This window comes from Chlamydomonas reinhardtii, chromosome 3 (genome assembly GCF_000002595.2).
Source record: "Chlamydomonas reinhardtii strain CC-503 cw92 mt+ chromosome 3, whole genome shotgun sequence".
NCBI lineage: Eukaryota > Viridiplantae > Chlorophyta > Chlorophyceae > Chlamydomonadales > Chlamydomonadaceae > Chlamydomonas > Chlamydomonas reinhardtii.
Genome location: NC_057006.1, coordinates 8,603,225 through 8,626,198, shown reverse-complemented (window position 1 = coordinate 8,626,198; position 22,974 = coordinate 8,603,225). Strand labels below are relative to the sequence as shown.

General features: G+C 69.6%; 3 protein-coding genes across 3 annotated transcripts; 2 read left to right on the top strand and 1 right to left on the bottom strand.

The window, feature by feature from the left end:
* Positions 1–48: 48 nt before the first annotated feature.
* Positions 49–14,730, bottom strand: CHLRE_03g203345v5 (uncharacterized protein). Its single transcript, XM_043061420.1, has 9 exons — positions 14,448–14,730; positions 14,118–14,310; positions 10,497–13,962; positions 9,893–10,023; positions 9,366–9,758; positions 2,794–9,145; positions 2,463–2,581; positions 883–2,307; positions 49–674 (listed from the first exon to the last, which is right to left on the bottom strand). The coding sequence occupies exons 2-9, from the start codon at positions 14,247–14,249 to the stop codon at positions 372–374; spliced, it is 12,321 nt and encodes a 4,106-aa protein (XP_042926647.1). The 5' UTR covers positions 14,250–14,310; positions 14,448–14,730; the 3' UTR covers positions 49–371.
* Positions 14,731–15,080: 350 nt separating this feature from the next.
* CHLRE_03g203233v5 (uncharacterized protein) lies at positions 15,081–18,063 on the top strand. The gene is made up of 2 exons (XM_043061417.1): positions 15,081–15,591; positions 15,807–18,063. The coding sequence occupies exons 1-2, from the start codon at positions 15,503–15,505 to the stop codon at positions 17,395–17,397; spliced, it is 1,680 nt and encodes a 559-aa protein (XP_042926646.1). The 5' UTR covers positions 15,081–15,502; the 3' UTR covers positions 17,398–18,063.
* A 607-nt stretch (positions 18,064–18,670) lies between these two features.
* On the top strand, positions 18,671–22,303 carry CHLRE_03g203121v5 (uncharacterized protein). Its single transcript, XM_001699386.2, has 5 exons — positions 18,671–19,124; positions 19,410–19,677; positions 19,947–20,108; positions 20,262–20,419; positions 20,615–22,303. The coding sequence occupies exons 1-5, from the start codon at positions 18,874–18,876 to the stop codon at positions 20,919–20,921; spliced, it is 1,146 nt and encodes a 381-aa protein (XP_001699438.1). The 5' UTR covers positions 18,671–18,873; the 3' UTR covers positions 20,922–22,303.
* Positions 22,304–22,974: the final 671 nt, after the last annotated feature.

Sequence of the window (22,974 nt, the reverse complement as noted above, 5' to 3'; positions counted from 1 at the left end):
GGCACGCCAAGTATCGCAGCACACACGGGCCGCGGCACGGGCCGCGGGGGGAATCTCTCATCGCCCCCAGCCCCCGCGATCTCACACCAATGCATTTCATGCCGTTGCCCAGCAGTCATGCTGTCTGGAGGCTATATGACATCTTCTTGAGCCACGGCATGAGGCATCACCACAGTGACCACACAAACTCAACCGTTTAAATGATTGTGTCAACGATCACGCACGCTCTTCCCCGCTACTGCTCTCGCCGCTGCTACCTACGGTTGTGCTATTCCTGCTGCTATACCCCTACCCCTACCCTTTTGCTACCCTTTCCCACACCTTCCTTACATCTCTGTCTCTGCCTCCTGCCCGCTGCTGCTGCTGCTGCTCTACTGCAGCATGGCCATGCCCAGTGATGTTGTCCGGTGGTCGTACGCGAACTGGCACACAAACTGCCGCCCCTGCTGCTGCTGACCCTGCTGCTGACCCTGCTGTTGAGCGCTGCCACGTGGAGATGACATATGCTGCGGCGGTGTGGCCGCTGCAGCCACAGCCGCGGCCGCCGCGGCCGCCGCGGCGCTGGTGTGCACAGTGAGCCGGGTGCTGAGGGCGGCCAGCGGCAGGCGCTCGGACCGGAAGGCGGAGCGGAACAGCTGCGGCAGCGGCGCGGGGGCCAGCGGGAAGGGCGTCTCCTGTGCGGCCGAGCAACCAGACACGAGGAGCAGGATCAGAAGGGGCGTGGTGAGTGGGGTGCTGGCATTGTCGGCGCACCAGGCCGAGCTGCCTCGCCAAACATCATGCAAACACACCATCACGCGCAAGCTGATCGCAACCACCAATGTACGTACTCCCAAAGCATCTCACCTCCCAGCCCGCCCTGGACCCTAGCCCCACACCCACCTCGGAGCGAAGCAGCAGCCGGCCCGACGCCAGCCGCACCGCACCCCCCGCTCCGCCGCCCCCGCCCCCTCCCCCGGCTCCGCCACCACCGCCCGCCGCCGCCGCCGCCGCCGCCGCCGCCGCCGCCGCCGCGCCCTCCTCCCACAGCTCCTCCAGCACCAGCACCGGCGGCAGCGCCTGCCCCGGCAGCGGCGCCACCTCCACCACATCCCCCACCGCCACCTCCTCCGCCGCCTCCTCTGCCTCCGCCTCCTCCGCCTGCGCTGCCGGGTCGCAGTCGTCACAGGCGCCGGCCCCGCTGGCGCGCGGCCGCTGCGGGCGCCGCGTGAAGGAGGCGTAGAAGCGCGGCGCGCCCGGCAGTGCCGCCGGGGGTGCGGCGGGCGCCGCGGCGGCGGGCTGGACCCACCGCACAAAGTCGTACAGCGGCACGGCGCACGTGGGGGCGACGGCTCCGGTAGCGACAGCGGCGCCGGTGGCGGCCTTTGCCGGCGAGCTGGACGGCTGCTGCTGCTGCTGCTGCTGCCGGAGGTGGTGCTGTGGGACCGCAGCTGCGGCGGCCGCGGCCTTGCCTGCGACAGCGCCGCGTGCGGTGCGCGTGGGCGTCCCGCGCCGGTCCGCACCCGCGGCGGCGTCAGCCGCCTCCGCCTCCTGCTCCTCCTGGCCGGCCTCGAGCCCTGAAGCAACTGGCTCGTCGCCGGCGTGCTTGTGGCCGTGGGTGTCGGCGTGAGCACGAGCAGCAGGTGCCTTGTGGCTGCTGCTGCGCGGCGGCGCGGAGGGCGGAGCCGCACCCGCCACTGCTGCACCCGCCGCCGCCGCAGCAGCCACGCGCGCGCTTGCTTTGTCATCTGTCGCACGCCCCGCTTGCTGCTGCTGCTGCTGCTGCTGCTGCTTGTGTGCAGATGCTGGAGGCGGCGGAGTGCGCTGCTGCTGCGGCTGCTGGCGGGACTGCGGTTGCGCCTGCGCCCGTGCCTGCTGCTTCTGCAGCTCAGGCGACCGCCCTGCACCCGCAGCCGCCAGGGCCGGCGGCAGTGGGCTGCGAGTCACCGCCGTCGCCGCCACCTGCTCCCTCCGGCCAGTGGCAGGCGCAGCCGCTGCCACTGCAATCGCCGCCGCTGCCGCCGCCGCCGGCCTAAATCCGGGCGGCAGTGCTCCGCGCAGCAGCACGCCCACCGCCCACTCCTTGTCCACTACGGGGATGCCCAGCGACCGCACCGCCCGCCGCAGCGGCGCATTGCCCGCCAGCAGCCGCGCCGCCGCTGCCGCGTCAGGCAGCAGCGCCGCCGCCGACACGGCCGGGCTGCAGCCGGCGCCGCCAGCCTCTGCCTGTGCTGCTGCTGCTGCTGCTGCTCCGCTGCCTCCGGGTGCGGGCGGGCCGTCGGCGACCACCAGGTCCACCGCCGCCTCCACCACACACGAGCCCAGAGCCTGGCGGGGGGCGGAGCAGGGGTGAGTGGGGACCGGAGTTTGGGTTCTAGGAAGCAAAGGGTTGTCAGATGGGGGATGGTCGGTACCGGCCACAGCCTGCATGCCGTGGACCCCGCAGCACCCGCCGCGCAGCCCCCCCTCCCGCGCTCTCTCACCCCCGGCGCCGCCGGCCCCGCCGCCTCCCACTGCTCCATGAGCAGCGCCCCCGCCATGGACAGCACGCGGCCGAAGGTGGAGCGGAAGGCGCCGTCGCCCGCCAGGTACAGCCGCACGCCTGAGACGGCAGCAGCAGGGGCAGGGGCAGGGCAGGCGGCAGGGGTGGGGCAGCAGCAGGGCAGCGTACCAAAGGCAGGGGCCGGGAGGGCGGGACATGGTTCTAAGGATCTAGAGGAGTGGTCTATTGCGTGTGTGGCTACTGCTTGTGTGCGAGGGCAAGCCTGGCGGCTGATCAGGGGGATGCATTATGCATACCCGCCCGCCACCCACCTGCGAACACGCCGGCTTGCTGCAGGTGCGGCCGCGGCGCATGCAACACGTAGTCCTGCACCGCAGCCGCCTGCCCTGCTCCCGCTCCTCCGCCTCCCCCTCCTCCACCGCCCAGCCCTGGCGGCGGCGGCGCGAAGGGGTCCAGGAAGCGCGCCGCCGCCGCGCTGTCCCTCAGCCACCTCGCCGACAGCACCGGCACGCCGCGCCCCAGCGGCCCCAGCAGCTTGCAGGTGCGCCGCTCCGCGCAGTCCGCAATCACCACATCCGGCAGCTGACGCACAGCGCACGGCGCGGCGGCGGCAGCCGCCGCCGCCGCCGCCGCCGCGGCAGCGGCGGCCGCCTTGCCCGGCGAGGACGACGCCCCGCCGCCCGCACCACCGCCCGCACCACCGCCGCCATGGCCGCCACCGCCCGCCCCTGCCGGCGTCATGACCGGCTGCGGCAGGTCGTCCATGATGGTGCCGCCGTTGCGCACAATCAGGTTCACCACCTCACGGCGCGACATGCGGCTGGCGCCGGGCACCGCGCCGCCGCCGTCGCCGTCGGCAGCGGCTGCGCCGCCGCCGCCGCCGTCACTGGTGCCCAGCCCCGGGTTGCGTGCGAAGCCGGTGATGACGAAGGTGACGCCGCCAAAGGCCGCGCAGCGCTGGCGCTTGGTGCGGCGGAGGAGGGACTCCATGCCCGAGGCGCCGGCGGGCGGGCCGCGCTTGCGCAGGCGGCCGCCGTCGGGTGTGCCGGGGTCGGAGGAGCTGGGCTGCGACAGCAGCGGCAGCGGCACCGGTGTGGCGCCGACGTCGGCAGCGGCGGCCGCGGAGGGGTGCGAGCGGCGGCGGCTGCCGCCGGCCTGCGACTCCCCGGCCGCCGAGCCGCCGGTGCCCAGCCGGGAACTGCGACGGAGGGGTGCGGCGTCGGAGCTGGCCCGCGCGGCCGGGGGCTTGCCGGCGGCCGCTGGCGCGGCGGCCGCGCTGGCGCCAGGCGCCTCCGCCACCTGCTGCCGCTCCTGCCCCTCCTGTTCCTCCAGCCCGTCGGTCACAATGTCGTGAATGCTGCGGAACCGCTTGTGCGGCCGCGGCCCGCCCAGGCTCCCAACGTCCGCCGCCGGCCCCTGCCTCCTCCTGCCGCCACCGGCAGCCGCCGCCCCAACACCCCCGACTGGGTCCCCAGCCGCACCCGCCGCACCCGCCGCGCCTGCGTCCGCGCCCCCGCCCTCGTCCCCGCTGCCGCCGGCCTCTGCGCCGCTGTCCACGTCATCGCCGGTCGACACACGCCGGCCCGCCGCGGGGCTCGCCGCCGAGCTGCGCCGCCGCTGCCCCTGCCGCTGGCGCCCCTGCCGCTGGCTCCGCGGCCTCGGCCCCTGCGCCTGCGCCTGCTGCTGCTGCTCCTCCTCCTCCGACGTCGCCAGCTCCACCAGCTCGCATTCCCGACCAGCGGCGCCAGCACCCGCAGCGGCGGCGGCGGTGGCGCCGGCGCTGCGGCTCCGGCCTGCAGTGGAGGCTGCCGCCGCGAAGGGCGTGGCGGCGGTGCTGACGGAGCTGCGGCGGCTGGCGCGGCGGCCCCACTGCAGGCCCAGACCGGGGCTGCCCCCACCCCCGCCTGAGGCCGCGCCCACACCCCCGCCTGCGGCTGCAGCGCCGGCTGCTACTGCTTTTGCCGCTGCCGCTGCCGCCGGGCTGGGCCCAGCCCTTGAGAAAAGGTGGTCTGGGTCAGCAGGCAGGCCCAGCGAGTCGACCGGGGCAGCGGCAGCGGCGGCAGTGGCAGCGGCGGGGCGGGGCCGGGCCGTGGGCGCCGCACGGCCCGGCGCCGCGCCTGCAGCCCTCGCCGATGCCGGCGGCAGCGGCGGCCGAGCACCCAGAGGCGACAGCGTGCGCTGCTGCCGTGCTGCCGCCGCCGAGGCCGCCGCCGCTGTCGCAGGCCCATCTGCGTCGCGCCGCCGGCCCAGCCAACGGCCTTCCGCACCGCCCTGAGCAGCTGCAGCCGCCGCCGCCGCCGCCGTCTCAGCAGCAGCAGCAGCCGCCAAGCTGAGCTCCTCCTCCTCCTGACTGTCCGGCTGTGTGAACACCACACGTCGCCGGTGCACCACGCCTCGCGCGGCCGAGCCCTGGGGCGCCGCCGCCGGCGTCTGCTTGGCGCGGGCCGCTGCCGCCGCTGCCGCCTCGGGGCCCGCAGATGCGCCACTGGGTGCCAAGGACGAGGGCTGCTGCTGCTGCTGCTGCTGCGGCGGCGGCGGCGGTAGCTGCACAGCTGCATCCGGATTGATTCGGGGACTGCGGCGTGTGGGCGAGGAGTCCTGAGCCACTGGCGCGTGGGTTGGCTGTCCGCTGGGCGATTGGGGCTTGGCAGCACCTGCCGCGGCCCTTGGGGTGGTGGCAGTGGTGTTGGTGGTGCCGGCGGCGGCGGCGGCGGCGGCAGCCAGTGGCCGGCGGCTGGCAAGCCCACCCAGCCGCTGCGGGGAAGCGCCCACACCGTTCCCGTTGGCAGTGGCCGCGGCGGCCGACGGGCTGTCCAGGCGCGGCCGCTTGTGCGCCGGGTAGGAGCTCTTGTCCTGCCGCCGTGCCGCCGTGGCCTCTGCCTCTTCCGCATCGTCGCCCAGCGCGCGCACACGAGCCCACCGCGCCTCAGCCTCCTCCTCCCCGTCGGTGGGCGAGGGCAGCGAGGGTAGGTAGTAGGGGTCAGACGGGTCCGCCGGCGACACGGCACCCCGTGGCTGCTGCTGCTGGTGCTGTTGGAGCCCGCCCTTGCCGGCCGGGGTGGCCGCGGCCTTGGGGGAGGCGCGCGGAGCAGGCGGCGGTGTGCGCTGCGGGTGCGGGTGTTGGTGCGGGTGCGGATGTGGGGGAGGCTCTACCTTGATGCTGACGGCCTTGGCGAGGGGGCGCTGCTGCAGCGCCGAGGGCGTTGTCGGCTTCTGCCTCGGTGGCTGCTGCTGTGGCGACGCTTGCTGCCGCGGCATATGCCACGCCTGCTGCTGCTGCGGGGGTTGCTGCTGCTTTGCAGTGTGGCCGGGTGAGGGCGATGGCGAGCGCACTGCTCCCTGAGCCCCGTTGGCGGCGGGCGGCTGCGGCGGCCGCACGGAAGGAGACAGCCCCACCCGGCCAGGCGCCGCCCCAGCCCCCGCCCCTGCACCCGCACCCGCGGCGGGCTGCTTGGCCGCCCCCGCTGCAGCCGTCACGGCGGCCCCGCCAGTGGTCTTCCGCTCCAGCGCCGCCAGCTGCAGCTGCTGCCGCCGCGACGCCGCCAGCCGCTCCGCGCGCCGCTCCTGCGAGTTAAGCCGCCTCACCAGCGGCACCGGCGCCGGCGCACTGGCACCGGCAGCCGCCGCCGCCGCCGGCCGGCGAGCTCCTGTGCTGGCGCTGCCCACACTGCCACAGCCACGTGCGGTTGCGGGTGCTGCGGAGCCCCTAGCCGCGCCCTGAGAGCCGCGCCGCGTCATTCCGGCCGCGGCCGCCGCACCAGAGCGGCCCTTGCCCGGCCCGACTGCCGGCTGCCCCTGCGCCTGAGCCTGCTGGTGCTGGTGCTGGTGCTGGTGCTGCTGGTCCTCGGTGGGGGGCAGCAGCTCCTCCTCACCAGCTTCCGCCTCCGCTTCCGCCTGCGCCTCCTCCTCCTCCTCCGCCTCCTCCTCTTCCCGTGTGTCAACCACGTCGGCGTCCTCGCCGCCCTCCAGGTCCACCCCCCCGCGGTCCTCCTCCTGCAGCCCCTCCTCCTGCAGCTCCGCCTCCTGCAGCCCCTCCTCCTCGCACTCCTCTCCGTCAGCGGCGGCAGCCTCAGCCGCGGCCCCGAACGGCCCCATGCCACCCCCGGCAATGGTGGGCGTCCCGGACGCGTCCTCGTCCCCGGCACTGCCGCCGCCGCCGCCGCCGCCGCGAACCCGCAGGCCGCCAGCTCCACGCCCAAAGCTGAAATTCGACCGGCTGGACCCCGCGGCTGCACCCGAGAGCGAGGCAGGCAGCGCACCCGCCCCGTCACTGCCACTGCCGACGCCTGCGCATTCTCCGCCGGCTCCTCCTCCTCCACCGCCGCCGCCACCGACGCCGCCGCTGCGCGGCAGTGTCTCGGGGTCCGTCTGCGTCTGTGTGCCTGGCGGCGGCAGTGTGCCGCTGCCGGCGTAGCAGGCCAGTGAGCCCACCACCACCAGCGCAGAGGAGCACGGCCCCGGCTGCGAGTGAGGGTGAGGGTGAGAGGGCGGCGGCAGGGCGGCCCCGGCAGCGGCACGGCCGCCGCCAGCGGCACCGCTAGCACCGCCAGCGCTAGCGCCGGGCATCCGGGGCGGCGGCGGCGGCATCTGCACAAAGCCAAAAGACAGCGACACGGCGTGCGAGGCGCCGGCATCGCCGCCGCCGCTGCCGTCCGCGCCCTCGCTGCCATCCAGCCCCGCGGTGGTGGTGGCCACTGCGGCCCCCGCGCCGCCGCCGCCGCCGTCTTCCCGGCCGGGCGATGGCAGGGTAGCGAGTGTGGCGGGGACCATCATGGACCCCAGCGCCTCCTCGCCCTCCTCGCCCTCCTCCGCCTCGCCCTGGCCGGCACCGCCGCCTGCTGCCGTGGTGCCCGCCGCCGTCAGGCCCGCCGCGTCCGGTTCGGTGGGCGGCGTGGAGGGCGAGGCCAGGGTGCCCCCAAAGGTCATGGCCAGCGGGAAGTCGTCGTCGCCGCACTCGCCGCCAGCGCCACCTGCAGCTCCTGCGGCTCCTGCGGCGCCGCTGCCGTCCTTTCCCACGCCCTCGCCTCCAGCCACCGCTGCCACCACCGCCACCACCTGCTCCTGCTGCCGGAGGGCGGGCCCGCCACCATCATGGCCGCCGCCGCCGCTGAGCCCCAGTCCCAGACTGAGGTTCAGCTCAAACACCACCTGGCTGTCGCCCGCGCCCCCGAACTGGCCCCCCTCCTGGCCCTGGCCCTGGCCGTCACCCTGGCCGTCACCCTGGCCCTGGCCTTGGCCGCCGTGACCGGCGGTGCAAGCGCCGCCGGTCAGCGCCGGTGCGGCCGCCGGCTCAGTCGCGGCAAGCTCCATGGGAGCTGCAGCCAGCACCCCTCCAGCCCCGACACCGGCAGCGCCAGCGGCAGTCGTCGTGGCGGCGCCTGCAGCCGCCGCCGCCGCCGCCTCCAGCCGCTGCGGCTGCAGCTGCTGCAGCTGTTGCTGAAACAGGCCTAACACGCCGGTCGGTGGCGGCCTCGCCTGCAGCGTCAGCAGCGGCTGCGACGCCTGGCCACCGACACCCACACCGGCAGCAGCAGCAGCTGCAGTGGCGGCGGCGGGGACGGTGACAGTGCTGCCCTCCTCGGACCCATCCAGGCGGGCGGGGAAAGGAGGCACGTGCGAGCTGGGCCCTGCGGGCGCACCCGCCAGGGCTGCGCGGCTGGCAGCGCCGTTCAGGCCCGTGGCCGCCGCGACGGAGGCCAGGCCGCGAAACGTGGCGCGGGGCTTGGTGGCGGAGGCGGCGTTGGCGGCCGCCGCTGCGGCTGTGGTGGCAGCTGTCCCGCGCTGCAGCCCAGCTGCTGCTGCTGCTGCCGCCTCTCCCGCCACCGGTTCCACAGCGGGTGCAGCAGCGCGGCCGGCGCTGGGGGTGCCCACAGAGCCGACCTGGGCGGCGGGCGCTGCCTCCTGCTCCTCATCGTCAGCCGCTGCTGCACCCGCTGCACCTGCGGCCGCGTGTGCCAAGCCAGCATGTGGTGACTGCTGCGCAGGACCAGCTGGGCTGGGCGGGACTGAGCCGGCGGCAGTGGCGGCCGTGGCGGCGGCGGCGGCAGAGGGTGGCGGCGGCTCCAGGCTGGGCGGCTGCGTCTCGTCCTCACTGGCCTGAGGCAGCGGCTGCCCCGCCGGCCCCTGCGGCGACTGCTGCAGCCGCTGGGGCGCCTGTTCCGCCGCCCTGTCCTCGGCTGTGTGCGTAGGTGCGACTGCGCCAGCAGGTCCCGAGGCGGCGGGTGCGGCAGCGGCAGCAGCGGCTTCCGTCGGCGCCGCGGCTGCAGGGCGGCCGTCCACACCGCCGCCACCACCGCCGCCACCACCGTCACCACCACCATGACCGCCAGAAGCGCCCTCGGGGCCGCCGGCTCCTGCCGTGCCCCTGTAGGGCGACCTGCTGGTTTCCGTGGCAGTGGCCGCAGTGGTGGTGGCGGTGGTGGTGGCGGTGGTGAGGGCGGTGGCGGCGACCATGTCCACGTCCATCATCGCGTCCGCCTCGCCCTCGCCACCAGGAACCCCATCAGCACCCGCACCCGCTGGCGCCAGCACAGCCCCTGCAGCTGCTCCCGCTGGCGCTCCTGCTGCTGCTGCTGGTGCTGCTGGTGCTGCTGCTGCTGCTGGTGCTGCTGATGCGACTGCCGGCCTGCCAGAAGGCGGCGGCGGTGTCACAAAGGCCTCGGTCTGCATGATCGGAAGGCGAGGCAAATGGGCGAGTTGAGAAAGGCCAAGGTGCAGGCGCCCCTCATCCCTGCCTCCCGCCTCACCGCAGTGACCGCAAGCCCGCCCCTCCCCCTCCCCCGCCTCCGCCCCCCTCCCCCGCCTCCGCCCCCCTCCCCTGCCTCCGCCCCCCTCCCCTGCCTCCGCCCCCCTCCCCTGCCTCCGCCCCCCTCCCCCAGCTCACCAGCAGCCACTGCTCGTCCGGCCCAAAGTCCGACAGCTCCTCATCGCTGTCCGGCACAGCTGCCTCCTCCTCCTCCTCCTCGCCATCCCCCATGAGCTCCCCCTCCCCCTCCCCATGTTCCTTAGCTTGATGCTGCTGCTGCTGCTGCTGCTGCTGCTGCTGTTCCGCCTGGTCGAGCGCGGCCGCCCCAGCCGCCCCAGCGGCGCCGCCAGCAGCACCGGCCTGGTGAGTGCTGTTGGCGCCGCCGCCGCCGCTGCCTGCGCGCTGGCGCTTCCGGCGCCTGCTGCCTCCTGCAGCGGCGGCTCCGCCTCTGCCGGTGACGGTGGTGAGCTCGTCCCACATGCCCTGCTGCTGCCGCGCGCGCATCAGCAGCACCTCCCAGCGATTCAGGCGCTGCATGTGCGGAACAGGGGTGAGGTTTGATATCCGGTGTGCAATACTTTTGGCTAGTAAACACCTGGAGCATCGCGCTGGTGCGCAACCTCCCCAGTCCCCCCGCCCCCCCCGCCCCCCCCCCTTGTCCCCACCTTCTGGTGCTCCCTGTCCGCCGTCACTCCGCGCAGGCTGGCCCTCACGCCCGCCGCTGCCATGGCGGTCTTGAGCTCCTCCGTCACCACCACACTGGCCAGGCAGCGGTCGCAGTCGCCGGACACCAGGCCTGCAGCGCCGGAGGCGGCGGCGGCGGCGGGGGGGGTAGCCATCCATGGGATGGTGTGTATCAAATATGAAGTGAAGTGCCGACGTCCAGAGGTACAGCGGGCACACGCGACGCATTCCATACCGTTGTTTCGCCAGCGGCAGGCTGCTGGCTCCCCCGTGTTTCCGTGGCGGCTAACGCTAAAAATACTAAGTTCCTATTGAAAGCAAGTAGTCTGGAGTAGTAGTGGTGATAAGTAAACCGGGGGGGGCGGCACCGGGGGAGAGACACGATGGACTTTAACACAATACGGTGCTGGACCAAACAAGATCCAGGAAGGGGTGTCACGTTAGCACCACTCTTTCCGTAAGTTTCCATGCCGCGTGCAGCGTAATCCGAAAGCCCTATATGCACGCGCATACACACACACACACACACACACACACACACACACACACACACACACACACACACACACACACACACACACGCACCCTTGTGCACACGCGACAGCTCCTCCGCCGCCGCCGCCAGGCTGCCCACCAGCCCCAGGCTGCAGCTGGGGCTGCCCGCGCTACTGCCGCCGCCGCACGTGGTGGTTGTGGCAGTAGCAGCCGTGCCGGTCAGGGGCGTGCCGTCGCCGCTGCCAGTCAGTGTGGGGGTGGGCGTCAGCGGGGCGCCGGGGGTGGCGCCGGCGGCGGTGGGGCTCGGCGCGCTGCCTGCAGCCGCCCAGGTTGCGGCGGTGGCGCGGCCGGCGCTGCCGCCCCCGGCATCGTCACCCACGCCGCCATCGCCATCGCCGGCTCCGGCGCTAGGCCCTGGCAGCCGGCTCCGCCCGCCCGTGCCGCTGACTGGGGTCACTGGGCTGCCGGCTGCCGGCGCAGGCGCCCGAGGCACTGAAGCCGCGGCGGCAGCGGCGGCTGCGGCTACTGCCCGCGGCGGTGAGGGCCCGGCTGCACCGGCGTCACCACCTGCAGGCGCGGGCGCAGTCCCTGCGACCGCCCCATCCGCCTGCTGCGGCTGCTGCTGCGGCTGTGCTTGTTGCTGCTGCGAGGAGAGCTCGTCGACCGCCGCTTGAACAGCGACAGCAGCATCAGCGGCGGCTGTAGCGCCAGGGCCAGGCCCGGCGCCCGCCAGCTGCCCCTGCGCCTGCCCCGGCTGCTGCTCCGCCTCCGCTTCCGCCTGGCCCCCCGGCCTTGGACCCTCCGCCGCCGCAGACAGCTGCTTGGCGCCCGCAGTCGCGGCCTCACCCTGCTGCGCCTGGCTTGGCTCTTCAATTGGCTCCTGTTGCGGCTGCTCCTGCAGCTGCTCCTGTTGCAGCTGCTGCAGCAGCAGCGGCTGCAGCTCCTGCGGCTGCAGCTCCTGCGGCTCCTGCTCCTGCGGCTCCTGCGGCTGCAGCTCCTGCGGCTCCTGCGGCTGCAGCTCCTGCGCTTGCGGCTGCGGCTGTTCCTGCGGCTGCGGCTGTTCCTGCAGTGCCTGCTGCACATCGTCCAGTGTGGCGGCGACGTGGTCGGCGCCGCCCTCGCCGCAGCCGCCCTGTGACCTGGAGCCTCCACCACCATGGCGCTCTCGTGCGTTGACCTGCTGTGTCTCCTGCGACGCCTGCGTCTCCGGGACCGGGGCCCTCGCTTTTGCCTCCTCCTGGGCCCCGGTCTGAGCCTGCTGCTGCTGCTGCTGGCGCGGCTGCAGTAGCTGTGGCTGCAACTGCTCTGCTATTTGGGGCCGCGGCATAAGTGCCTCCTGCGTCTCCTGCGTTGCCTGCGAATCCGCAGCCTGGAGCGTGGCCAGCACCTTCGCCTGGCCATGCAGCGGCTGCGGCTGTGGAGGTGAGGTCTGCGGAGTGAGCTCCGGCAGCAGCAGCAGCGGGATATGCAGGGACGGCTGCTGGGACTGCGACTGCGAGGCGTCGAAGGGGTTCAGAGCCGCAGCCAGCCGGCTCACCGTCAGCACGGCGGCGGCGGCGGCCGCTGCTGCCGCCGCGCCACCCACCGGCGAGCCCAGTTGGTCCTCCGGCCCCCTGCTGCCGCTCGCAACAGCCGCAGCCGCCTGCGGCTCCGCGCCCTGACCGGCGTCAACCTCCATCGGCGTGGAGGTGCCCGCCCCACCGACATCTGCAGCTCCGGCTGCCGCCTCCTCCACCCGCACATGTGCACCTCCACCCGCACCCGCTCCTCCAACCAGCTCCACAGCCTGCTGCGCCGCCGGCTGCGGCTGCGGCTCATCCGTGTCCATGGCCACCCCGGCACGGCGCACATCCCCCGTGACGTCCTGTGGCACTGGCCCCTCAGCCACACCCGCCATCTCTGCATCGGCGGCGCCAGCGCCAGCGCCAGGTCCAGGTCCAGGTCCAGGTCCAGGTCCAGGTCCAGGTCCAGGTCCAGGTCCAGGTCCAGGTCCAGGTCCAGGTCCAGGTCCAGGTCCAGGTCCGGGGCTGCCGTCATGCTCCAGCGCCGCATCTGGTCCCTGGCCGCCGGCGACCCTGGACTCCGCACCCAGTGCAGCTGCCGCCCCTGCGGCGGCAGGCTCCTGCGCCTGCGCCTGGCCGCACGGCTGCGCACGCCCATCAGCCTGGCCGGCCGCGGCCACGGCCTGGTCCCCCGGCGCATGCACAGCCGCGGCCACCGCGTCAGCGTGCGGCGCCCCTTCGTCCAGCCCCAGCCCCATCCCTGGGCCCAGCTTCAGCTGCAGGCTGGGCCCCGCGAGCGATTGCTGCTCCAGCTCTTGCTGCCGCTGCTGGCGCTGCGACTGCGGGAGGTCCGCCTGGGCCTGGGCCTGGTCCGCAGCGCCTTCCGCATCGCCGCGCCCTGATGCAACCGACCCCCCAGCACCACCAATAGCAGCTTCCCGTGCCGCCGCACCCCCGGACACGTCAGCAGCCGCGCCAGCGGCTGCTCCTGCACTTAGTGTGCCATCTGCAACACCAGTCACGCCCGCCCCTGCATCAGCTGTTGCCTCCTCCTCTTTCTCCCCCTCCTGCTGCTGCTGTGCGGCCCCCGGGGCCGGCGCTTCCAGTCCTAGGTGCAGCGACAGGTGTGGCGGCGTGGGGTCCTCCTGGGAGCCACCACACACAGCCACGCCCCCCGCGTCCGCGTCAGCACCACCTCCAGGTGCCCCTCCCGCCCCCAGCAGCAGCAGCAGCTGCTGCTGCTCCTCCCCTGTGAGCCTCGTGAGCCCCTCGGGCAGGCCGTGGATACTCCCGTCATTGAGGACAGCCGTGGGCGGCGGCGGGGCCGAAACGGCGGCAGCGCCACTGGAGCCAGGCGCTAACCCCCCGGGGGCGTCAGGTCCGGCGGCATCGCCAATGGTGCGCTGCTCCTGCTGCTGCTCCTGCTGCTGCTCTTGCTGCTGCTCCCGGAGCTCCTGCTGCTGTTGGTGCTGGTGCTGGTGCCGCACGGCGTCCTCGCCAGCGATCGGCACTGCATGAGAATCATGCCCAGCGCCAGCCGGGGCCCTCGGCACCCCAGGAGCCGCTGTGTCAGCCTCAAGCACGGGCTGCAGCTGGGGAGACCCGGGTGCCGCCACTGCATCTGCCTCCCGCTCCTCTGATGCACAGGCACGGGCTTCCGTGCCTCCCACGCTAGCCGCAGCACCACCCCGCAGGCCCGCGCTTGCACAGCCAGCGGCTTCAGGAGCCGCGACGTCAGCACTGGGTGCGGCAGTAGCAGCAACAGTGGCAGCAGCAGTCGCTGCCGCCATCGCAGTGGCAGTGGCAGTGGTGGTGGCAGTGGCGGTGGCCACCAGCACCACCACGTCCACGTCCACGTCCGCGCCCGCACCATCACCCGCACCCGCATCCGGCGGCGGCCCCTGCTCCAGCGGGTGCCGCGCCTCGCCGGGCACCGTGCCAGTTGCCGCGGGCGCCATGGATACCGCTGGTAGCACCCCCAGCTGGGCTTTGCCGGGGGGTGCCAGGTGCAGCCCCGGCTTCTGTGTGGCACCCAACAGCCAGGGGTCCAGGATCTACGAGCAGCAGGTGTCGCGGGGGAGCGGAGGGGTGAAACGAGGTTGTTGGGTACGTGCCAGGCCAGGCCAGGCGCTTTGGCCCCTTTGCTCATATTCCTGTGAGCCCTACACCTGGCCTGTCTGTTTACAGTGTCCAGCCGTATGCTGCGCACCTGCGTTGCTAGGTACTCGTCGCCCCCTGCAGCGGCAGCCGGGACGCCCCCGGCAGCCGCTGCCGCCAGCGATACGGAGGTCTGGGGCTGCGCCCCGCCAACGCCTGGCAGCTCAGGCGCGTAAGCCGCCATCGGCAATGACCGTGCAAGGCAGCGGCCTCAGGCCCACGGCGTGTTCACGACCTGGGAGGGACTGGGGTGTGGCGAGGCGGGCCAAGGGCGTGGTGGTATCTCGACCATGCGACCTGAGACTCAGGCGAAGACTAATAATCTATGCAATCACTAGTTGAGGTCTACTGCAGCCAATCGCGAGCGTTTGGGAGCTCTCGCCTTGCGTTGGCGGCAAACTTGGACGAAAGGTCTTGGGCTCTGGCAACGTATTATATCTTTCTAGCGCTCTAACTGCAACCATGGCTGGCACCAAGTTCGCCCACAAGCGAGCTGCAGAGCGACGATAAAAGCAGCAAGCTGCGTGAGCCCCTCTCGCCACCACTCTGGGTCCGGCAAACAATATGGGAGCTTCAGGAACGTACAGGTAGAAACGCAGAAGCAAGTCGGAAGCAAGGCTAACACAGTAGCGTCCAAGTGAAATCCCCGCCTTTGTGAGTTTGCTTTCAATGGAAGCGCAGCAATGTCTATCATTCCTTTATATGTAGAAGAGGCTGCCATGATTGCGCCTTGATGACGTTGCTCGGGGCGGGAAACGAAAGCTGCGGTGCTGCGGGGCGTGCTGTGGATCCAGACTTCACGCCGACACGCCAGGACCCTCTGCGACAAGTTGCGAGGATTCGCCCGGACGTCACACTGTACATCACCATATGCTTGCAGGGCCCTGACTCGCTCTTTCCTGGCAAGTGGCAATCCTGGGGGTGAGCGTAGTCCGGTCTGACATGTGCGACGGACCCCAAGTAGCCGGTAGTCGGACTGCTATCGCACACCGATGCCAGACACATAAAACATTGCATACGTTTGACGCTACATACACCGGGATAGACCCAGGTCTTTCCGAGGGTGGATCGGGACTTCTCCTCTTAGAGACTCACTCTCATTGATGACCCACAAATGATTAGCATCACCCATAGCAAAACCGCAACTATCGCTCTATGAGCAGAACCTTTGTCGTCCTTCTCGCGTATCACTATTCCAGATTTCCTAAGAAGGTTGCGCGCGTTTATCAACTATCTCGCTAGAACCTCTCCAGCTGGCAAAGAATGCCGCAGCTGCGGACGCCTGTGCTACGGATCCTGGCCATTACCATCCTGGCATGTGTCCCCGGCGACGCAGCAAGGACTCCCCCGGCTCGGCGTTCGCCAAAATCTGCCGGCAATGCATACCCAAACCCTTCCCCCAAGCCTGGACTTATATCGGCCGTGGACACTGACACGATGGCAAACATCTCCAGTGTGGCCTTGAACGTGGCTTCACTTCCCGCAACAGTGGACCTCCGCCGGTTCCTCTCCGACACCAAGAACAGGTGGGCACGGCAAAGATGAGACGGTTTACATCAGGATCGCACGAGTACGTATGTAGGGCCTCGTGTTCATGCGCTCATGCCTGCGGCACGGCACCAGGGAAACGGCACGGCACCAGGGAAACACAGCGTAGCCCTGGCCCGTGGCCTTGACCTCGCACACCCACACCACCACATGTCAACCAACAAACTTTTTCTTGCGTGTACGCCGCACGCAGATTGTATGTGCCCACCGTGCCTGTCGCTGGAGGAGCGGGCGCTCAGACAACATACATGCCAACGCAGGATGGGGACAGCGTCATGGCCGCTAACGTGAATTGCAGCGTGTCAGCCGCATTTGTGCAGATGGACGGCTTCACTGGCGCAGTGCTTCAGACCGTCAACGACACTGTGCCCCTGAACTGGAGCTACAACATCACACCACCAGCGTATCTGTCGGTCGACCCGGTGTGTATCGTCAGCGACGACTACTACAACCCCAGTTCTTCATACACTCCGTACTTTGGTGACGCCTTGAATGCCGGCGCAAGGCGCGGCGCCGTGATGGCGACTGATGCAGCCGGTACGCAGCTGGTGTGGGCCAGCATCGTCAGCGTGGGACGTCGTTACGATTACTACCCGATGGGTGCCGCCAGGTCCACACTGCTGGTCCGGCATATCAACCTCACCACGGGGGCCGCCCGCACCGTCCTCAGTGCCAACGTGTCCGGCGATTGGCTTCTCGGCATGGGCTTCCCAGCAACTGCTGCAATTGCTGCAAGCGATCAGCAGCAGTGGGCGGCGGCGGGGCTCGTAGACATGGTGTTCACGCCCGGGTCAGCCGGCCGCCAGGGTGACTCAGTACTCCTGCTGCCGCGCTACACACCCGTCACCGCAGCTTTGTACGGGTTTCCTTTGGGCTCAGTGCCGCTGCTAACAGTGGGCCATGCCGCACCCATCGGCCTCCGCGTAGACCTGGCCACAGGCGCCTGCATCGCGGTACCGCTGGGGCTGGGCACGCCCCTGCTCGGCATCGCCTTCGACGAGCTCACACCCCAGCAGCCACAGCCCCCTCAACAAACTGCCACCACTCCTGCTGGCGCTGCGGACAGCGGTCGCCTGCAGCAGCAGCAGCAGCAGCCGGCCGCCGCCTACCTGCTGTACGCCGATACTTCGCCTGTGTCCGTAGACGCCTGCGACCCCCGTGGTGCCGGCGGCGTGCTGCACAGCGGCGCCCTCACGCAGCCGCCCTCCAGCACCAGCCTGTGCTTCCCACACTACGTGCTGCGGGAGCAGCAACATGCGCAGGCGCAGGCGCAACAGAGCCAACAGCCCCGCCGGCAGCAGTCCGTGCTGCAAATGGAGTTCACACAGAAGTACCCAACAAGTTTGTTTACCTCCCCTTATGCCAGCAGCGTATGGTCACCTGGCGGCCTAACAGAAGTCCCCATCCTGGCACTCAACCGTGCCCCCTCCTCTACTGCCACAGCCGCCGCAGCCGCCGCAGCCACGCCCCCCGTGTACCTGTACCTGGCCGACCGCGACCGCTGCCAGGTGCGGCGGTTGGACCCGCTCACGGGCGCCAGCGCCGTGGTGGCGGGCTACGACGGCAGTAGCAGCAGTAGCAGCGGCAGCAGCAGCAGTGATGGGCTGCAGCGCCGGTCCTTCCTGTGTTCCTTCACGGCCCAGGACGGCCCGGCCCTGGGCCAGCCCATGGGGCGGCCGGGTCGCATCACGCGCGGCGCGCCGGGCACCGTGTTCGTGCTGGAGGACTGGCAGCAGCCGCCGGGCGCCGTGCCGCTGCGCATCCGCCGCATCTCGGGCGTGTAGACACCACTCGAGCACTCAACACATGATATAACATGGCGGGAGAGGGGCAGTGATTCTTAGTACCGTAATGGGGTGGGGCAGTTGCTATGTTGCAATACCGATGCTGTGTGTTGCCTGCATGCATGCATACGCTGCCTGAGTGAGCCAGAGCTGAACGCGGGGGCAGTTCCGCCATCGCGGGTGACCAGGGATTGGCGGGTGTGTGCCCGACCGCCCCGACTTGATTCACAAGACACAGCTGCGGTTTTGCATGTCAATAGTCACGCATGGTGCATGTTGTTTGATGTGCTGGTGCATGGGAGAGCAAGGGTATTATTGCTGGGGGTGTGGGCCCCAGCAAACTGGGTTTCTGTAGCAGGGGCTAAACGCCCAGCGGCGTTTGCTAGGTGTGTGATTGCTGCGGGAATCTGCTGCCCGGCTGCTGCCGGCGAACAAGCGAGACAGGGGACACTGGGATGTGCGATGGGACAGTGTTAAGGCAGGTTGGTAAAGTCCCGTAGGGGGCAGCTAATGCCCAGACCCCAGGTCCCCAGCAGGGGACACTGGGACAGCGTTGATCACGCACGACTGAAACAGTACGGGGGGCCACGGGGCAGGGCCTCTGGGGAATGCAACCGGGAGAGGCTTGCATGCTGGGGCTCACAGCAACTGTAAGCTGCAGATACTACACACTTGATGCGGCAGTGTTCCATGACGGCGAATAAGGTTAGAAGGGCAGGCGTGACACATCCGTCTTGGCGGGCGCCACACCGCCACGACCCCTGACTGCCACGGGACAACTCCCCAAGCGCCGGTGAATCGATGCCCGTCCGCCCCATCGTCACGTCATCGCAAGCGGTAATCGCCATATCATGGCAGCAGGCGTCAGCGACAGGCGGGCAGAGGAGCGGTGGGACTGAGTGAGCGAGCATTGCCGCTTAAATCTCCCGCCTGGACGGCCAGCCAGCACCAGCCCTTCATGCAAGCCCCCCTCACCTCCTCATCCCACACTTGGCCACCGATGGCTGCAACTGTCTGTGGGGCGTCGCATCGGCTTCGGCCTCCCGGACCCAGCGAGGGATGCTGCAACATCCCACACAGCGCGACACCATCCTTTGAGTGTCAACAGGTCCTCGCAAACCTGATTGAAGCTCCCTTGGGCTGTGCAAGCGTGCACAAATGGGAGTGACAAGTTCCCGCGAGGACCGATGTCGCATCGATGATGAGGGGTGTGAAGGGGCCCTGATGTCACCGACCGCGACCAAATCGCCAGGGACCTTGTCCCAAATCTGCAGTGCGGGTGGGCCATTGACATACCATAACTTGAGCATAATTATATACACAACCTAGGGGCATAGTGAACTTGAAGAAGTCGCCTGGGTCGCTCTTACTTGACGAGCGAGCGTGTAGCGGGGCGTAGCGGTGTCCCTTGTGCAGTGGACCTGCTTTACTGCATATATACTATCCTTACGTAGTCAGCAGCTCGGAGACTGCAAAATGGCGTGCCTGCAGCGGGCCGGCTCGGCCGGGATTTCTCGCGCTGGTAGCGGCAGCCTGCTCGCCGCCCCTCCTTGCTCACGCCTGCAGCGTCGGGGAAGCAAGACCCTGCCGCTTAGCCGCGCGGGGTCTGCTTGCGCGGCGCTTCCGGAGGGTAGCAACACGACAACGCAGCCCTCTGGCGCTGCGCCCTCAGTGGACCCGTTCACTGCAGCTGGTCGTCGCCTCCAAACTCTGCTATCTCGCGTCGGGTGAGACAAGCACGCCCGTCTGGGCGGCCATCGTGGGGTTTCAGGGTTGGAGGCATTTCGCTGGACCAGCTCCGCCAGGGCTACCTGCATTGCTTGCAACAGCCCGCGCGTCCTCGTCAGCTCAAATATGCTTTTCAGCAACAGTCGGCCCCAGGACCTCCCCTGAAATGTCGGCCCCACTGAAATCCTACCTCACCCATCGCCCGATTCAACCCCTCCGCGCTTCGCCTGTGCACGCCTCTACCTTCCCTGCCCTCCTCCCCTCCCCTTCCCTGTCCTCCTCAGCGACGGCGAGGACGAGCTGCTGGACTCGCTGGTCGCCGCGGAGGCGCCCGAGTCCAAGCTGCAGACCAGCGTGGTGCTCGGCGGCGTTGTGACGGTGGGCGCGGTCGTCGTGACCTCGCTGCTGGGCAAGGACCCCTGGGGGGGCGCCGGCCTCAACGCCGACACGCTGGCGGCCGTGGGCACTGGCCTGGCGGCGGCGCTGCCGCTGGCCGCGCTGCGCATGTGGAGCTGGACGCCCGCCGCCGCGCAGGCGGTGCCGGCGCTGCAGGTGTGTGGCAGAGGGCGGGGCAGGGACAGGGGGCGGGGGCACGTGGGGCTAGGGGGTAGGTGTGAGCGACACACAGCGGTACAGCGCATTGTGAGCGCTGCCGCGCTTTAGCTCGCATCCTGGAGTGCCTGAGGGCTGACATATAGCCTCCTGCGCGTCTGGCACCAGTGGCTTGCCGCCACTGGCATTTGCACCCTCTCCCCCCGTCCTCTTGATCCCCCTTCCCCCCCTCTCTCCCCTGCGCCTCCTCCCCTCCCCGCCTCCTCCAGGACGTGCACGACGGCCAGCTGGAGCTGCAGAAGCCCTGGCTGAGCAGCATGAGCCGCGCGCAGGTGGGCTGCATGGTGGCGCTGGAGGTGCTGCCGCTCACGCTGCTGCTGTTCCCGGCGGGGCAGGCCGGCATCATGGCGGCGGTGGGCATGTACGGACAGGTGAGGCGGGGAGGGGGAAGGGAGCGGAGGGGAGGGGAGGGGAGGGGAGGGGAGGGGAGGGGAGGGGAGGGGAGGGGAGGGGAGGGGAGCTGAGACTCTCCTCTGGTCACCAGTTCCTGTCATCACCTCATTCTTCTGCTGCCGCCCACACAGTTGCTGAGCGGCGCGGGCCTGGAGGGCCAGGACACCTACCTGGCGGCGCTGGCGCTGGTGCTGACGGCGCTGGGGTGCGGCGTGGGCCGCAGCCTGGACCTGTCCGTCAGCGCGGAGGAGTACGACCTGGTGGCCACGGCCAGCCAGAACGCGGACAGGTGGGGCGGCGGGGCAGAGGGGTGCTGGCGGTGGGGTGGGGGATGGGGAGGCGGTTTAAAGCGGTAGGGCCGCGGCGTAGGGTTGCAATGCTATGGACAGGGCAGCGCTTGGAGCTGTCGCAGTTGCTAAGCATTTTGTTCCGACCTCTCCCGCGTTTCACCTGGCTCACGCACTCCCTCTCCCGCCGCCGCCAGGTACTACCGCACCATGGCCGCCGACGTGCACACCAGCCCAGCCGAGGCCGCACGCGCCGCCGAGGCGTTCCGCTTCGTGGCGGCCGCCTGGCTGCAGACGCGCGGCGAGGCGGCGGCGCTGGCGGGCGCCATCACCGCCGCCGACGTGCTGGCGCAGGGCGGGCTATGGTACGCCACCCACAACCTGGCGGCGCCCGCAATCGCGGCGCTGGCGGTCAGCGCGGTGGACTACTGGCACATGCACACCGCGGTGCTCAAGCGCGAGCGTCGCCTTACCGGCACCGGCGGCGGCAGCGGCCGCGCGTAGAGGGGGAGAGTCAGGCTGCGTGGTGGCTTCGCGCTTGGGGGCGGGTGGGTCAGACTTTGGTTGGGGCGCCGAGCCCCAGCCTGGCCCGGCCTGGCCCTGGCCCCTGCCTGGCGTGGCATGGAGCGTACATGGCGACAGCGCGGTGCGGCCGCAGCTGCGGCTGCGGCACTAGTTGACTCGGGGGCGGGCTACCGATGTGCCCCGCCCTCCCGGGACAAGACAGCATTGACGATGGTGCCGCCCACGTGCGGCGTCCTATGAGTGCGGGTGTGTGTCGTAACGTGTTTGGTAGAGATATGTGCCCGTGTTCTTTTTGGTGTGCCTTGCCTAAGTGAGTGTGTTGTCGGGTAACATTACCTGGGTTTTTGGTTCGTTGCTTACCACCGTGTTTCAGGGAGCAAGTGCTTTCCTGTGAAGGACTCAAGCTATAAACTTGGGGCACAGGCCGCAGCTGAGGCCGAGGTGCCCCATCACTTATGCACGTTTCCCCCCCGATGAGCAGTGTATGGGTTTCCCTAATTTTCCTGCGGAGGCTTAAACAATGGCGCAGCCGTTATCAAATTATGTGGATGAAAGTATTTGCGCGTGCAAGTCGCGCTTTACGCGAGTGAGGCTGCCTTGCGCCCTGGTTGTTGGGGCCCGCATCTATAACGTGGCGTTTGTTCGGCCGGCGCTGAGCCTTGCCGCCAGTTGCTGTGGGAGTGCGGCAGGGCGCATCGGTGCTGGAGCGCCACTTGAATTCCGCAACCGAAATGGCACTATTTGCTGCGGGGGAGGAGAGGTTGGAGCGATTAGGAGCGGCGAGTGCATTCACAACAGGGCTGCGAGAGATGGAGAACGAGAGGACTCGGAGAGGCCCCCCGCGCGCGCGTGTGTCTGCCGCGCGGGGCTGAGACTGGAGCGGTGAAGAACGCGGAAGACCATGGAGGAAGGGCGCCAAGAAGGGCGCCGTCACCGAACTGTGTGGCATGCAATGCGAAGCCGGGCAACGGGTGCGGACGATGCACGGCGCGGGAGGTGCACGGTTGAAAGAGGCATGCTGCCGGCGCTGCCGCCAGGAATAGGCTAGTACTGATGTAGGCTGGGGGCAGGTACGCATGTGCTGATTATGATGTGCCAGAGTATTAACTGAACTGCGCGCCCTGGCAAGGCGGTGCAGCTGCACATGCCGCGTGCTTTTGGGGCCGCCGACGTTTTGACGGGATACCTACATCCGATGGGTTAAGCGTAGGCAAGGTCCGAGGTCTTGCCGTAGAGTAGCACTCACTACAACCCATTCAGGGAATGGGATGGAATCCGTCAGTTGCAGGATGCTACGTGTCACAAGGCAGGCAAGGATAAAGAAGCGCAAGGTTGGAGACACGTTGTAAGTTGGATTACATTGTTGGCGCTTTCAAAGCAGCCCGGGTCACATCGAGTTCCTTTGTCGAAGCTTTCACCCGCTCCGCTCACCCAGGTATTCGTTCGGCCTTCGCAGCGGGGAAGAGCCCTCGCCTGGTAGACCCCACTGAATCATCAGAAGTCATCAACGTCATGTTCGCTTGTGTTGCGTTCTTTCAAGCACGTCGATAATCATGTCTACGCAGCTCTGCATGGGGTGTGCAATGGGACACGGAAATAGTGCCCCCAGTCCCTCACATCTCCATGTTGAGTCCGGACGCACGTCAATGAGTGGGACTAGCTGCGCACCGATACGGCAGCAGAGGCAGGCAGAGCGGTGGTGAGCGCGCCCGGTCACGGTCAAGTTGCTACGATGCGATCTGTCACGATGGCTCAATGCAGTCAGGGTTGCCTAGTATGCGACCCTCTCTCCATAATACGCGTATTAATACAACCGTACTAGGATTCCTAGTACAGTACGGTAAAATACGGTGCATATTACGCTGGGCCAGGAAATCCGGGGGGAAGCCGACGCAAACACGGTACGCGTGCCCGCACCGAATCGGTGTGAATCTGGATTTGCGCGGTCATAGTCTTCTAGCGGAATTTCCTTCAACTTATTATGCTCATATTGTTGTAAGAGAACACAGCTGCAGAGTGCAGTGCGGAGAGC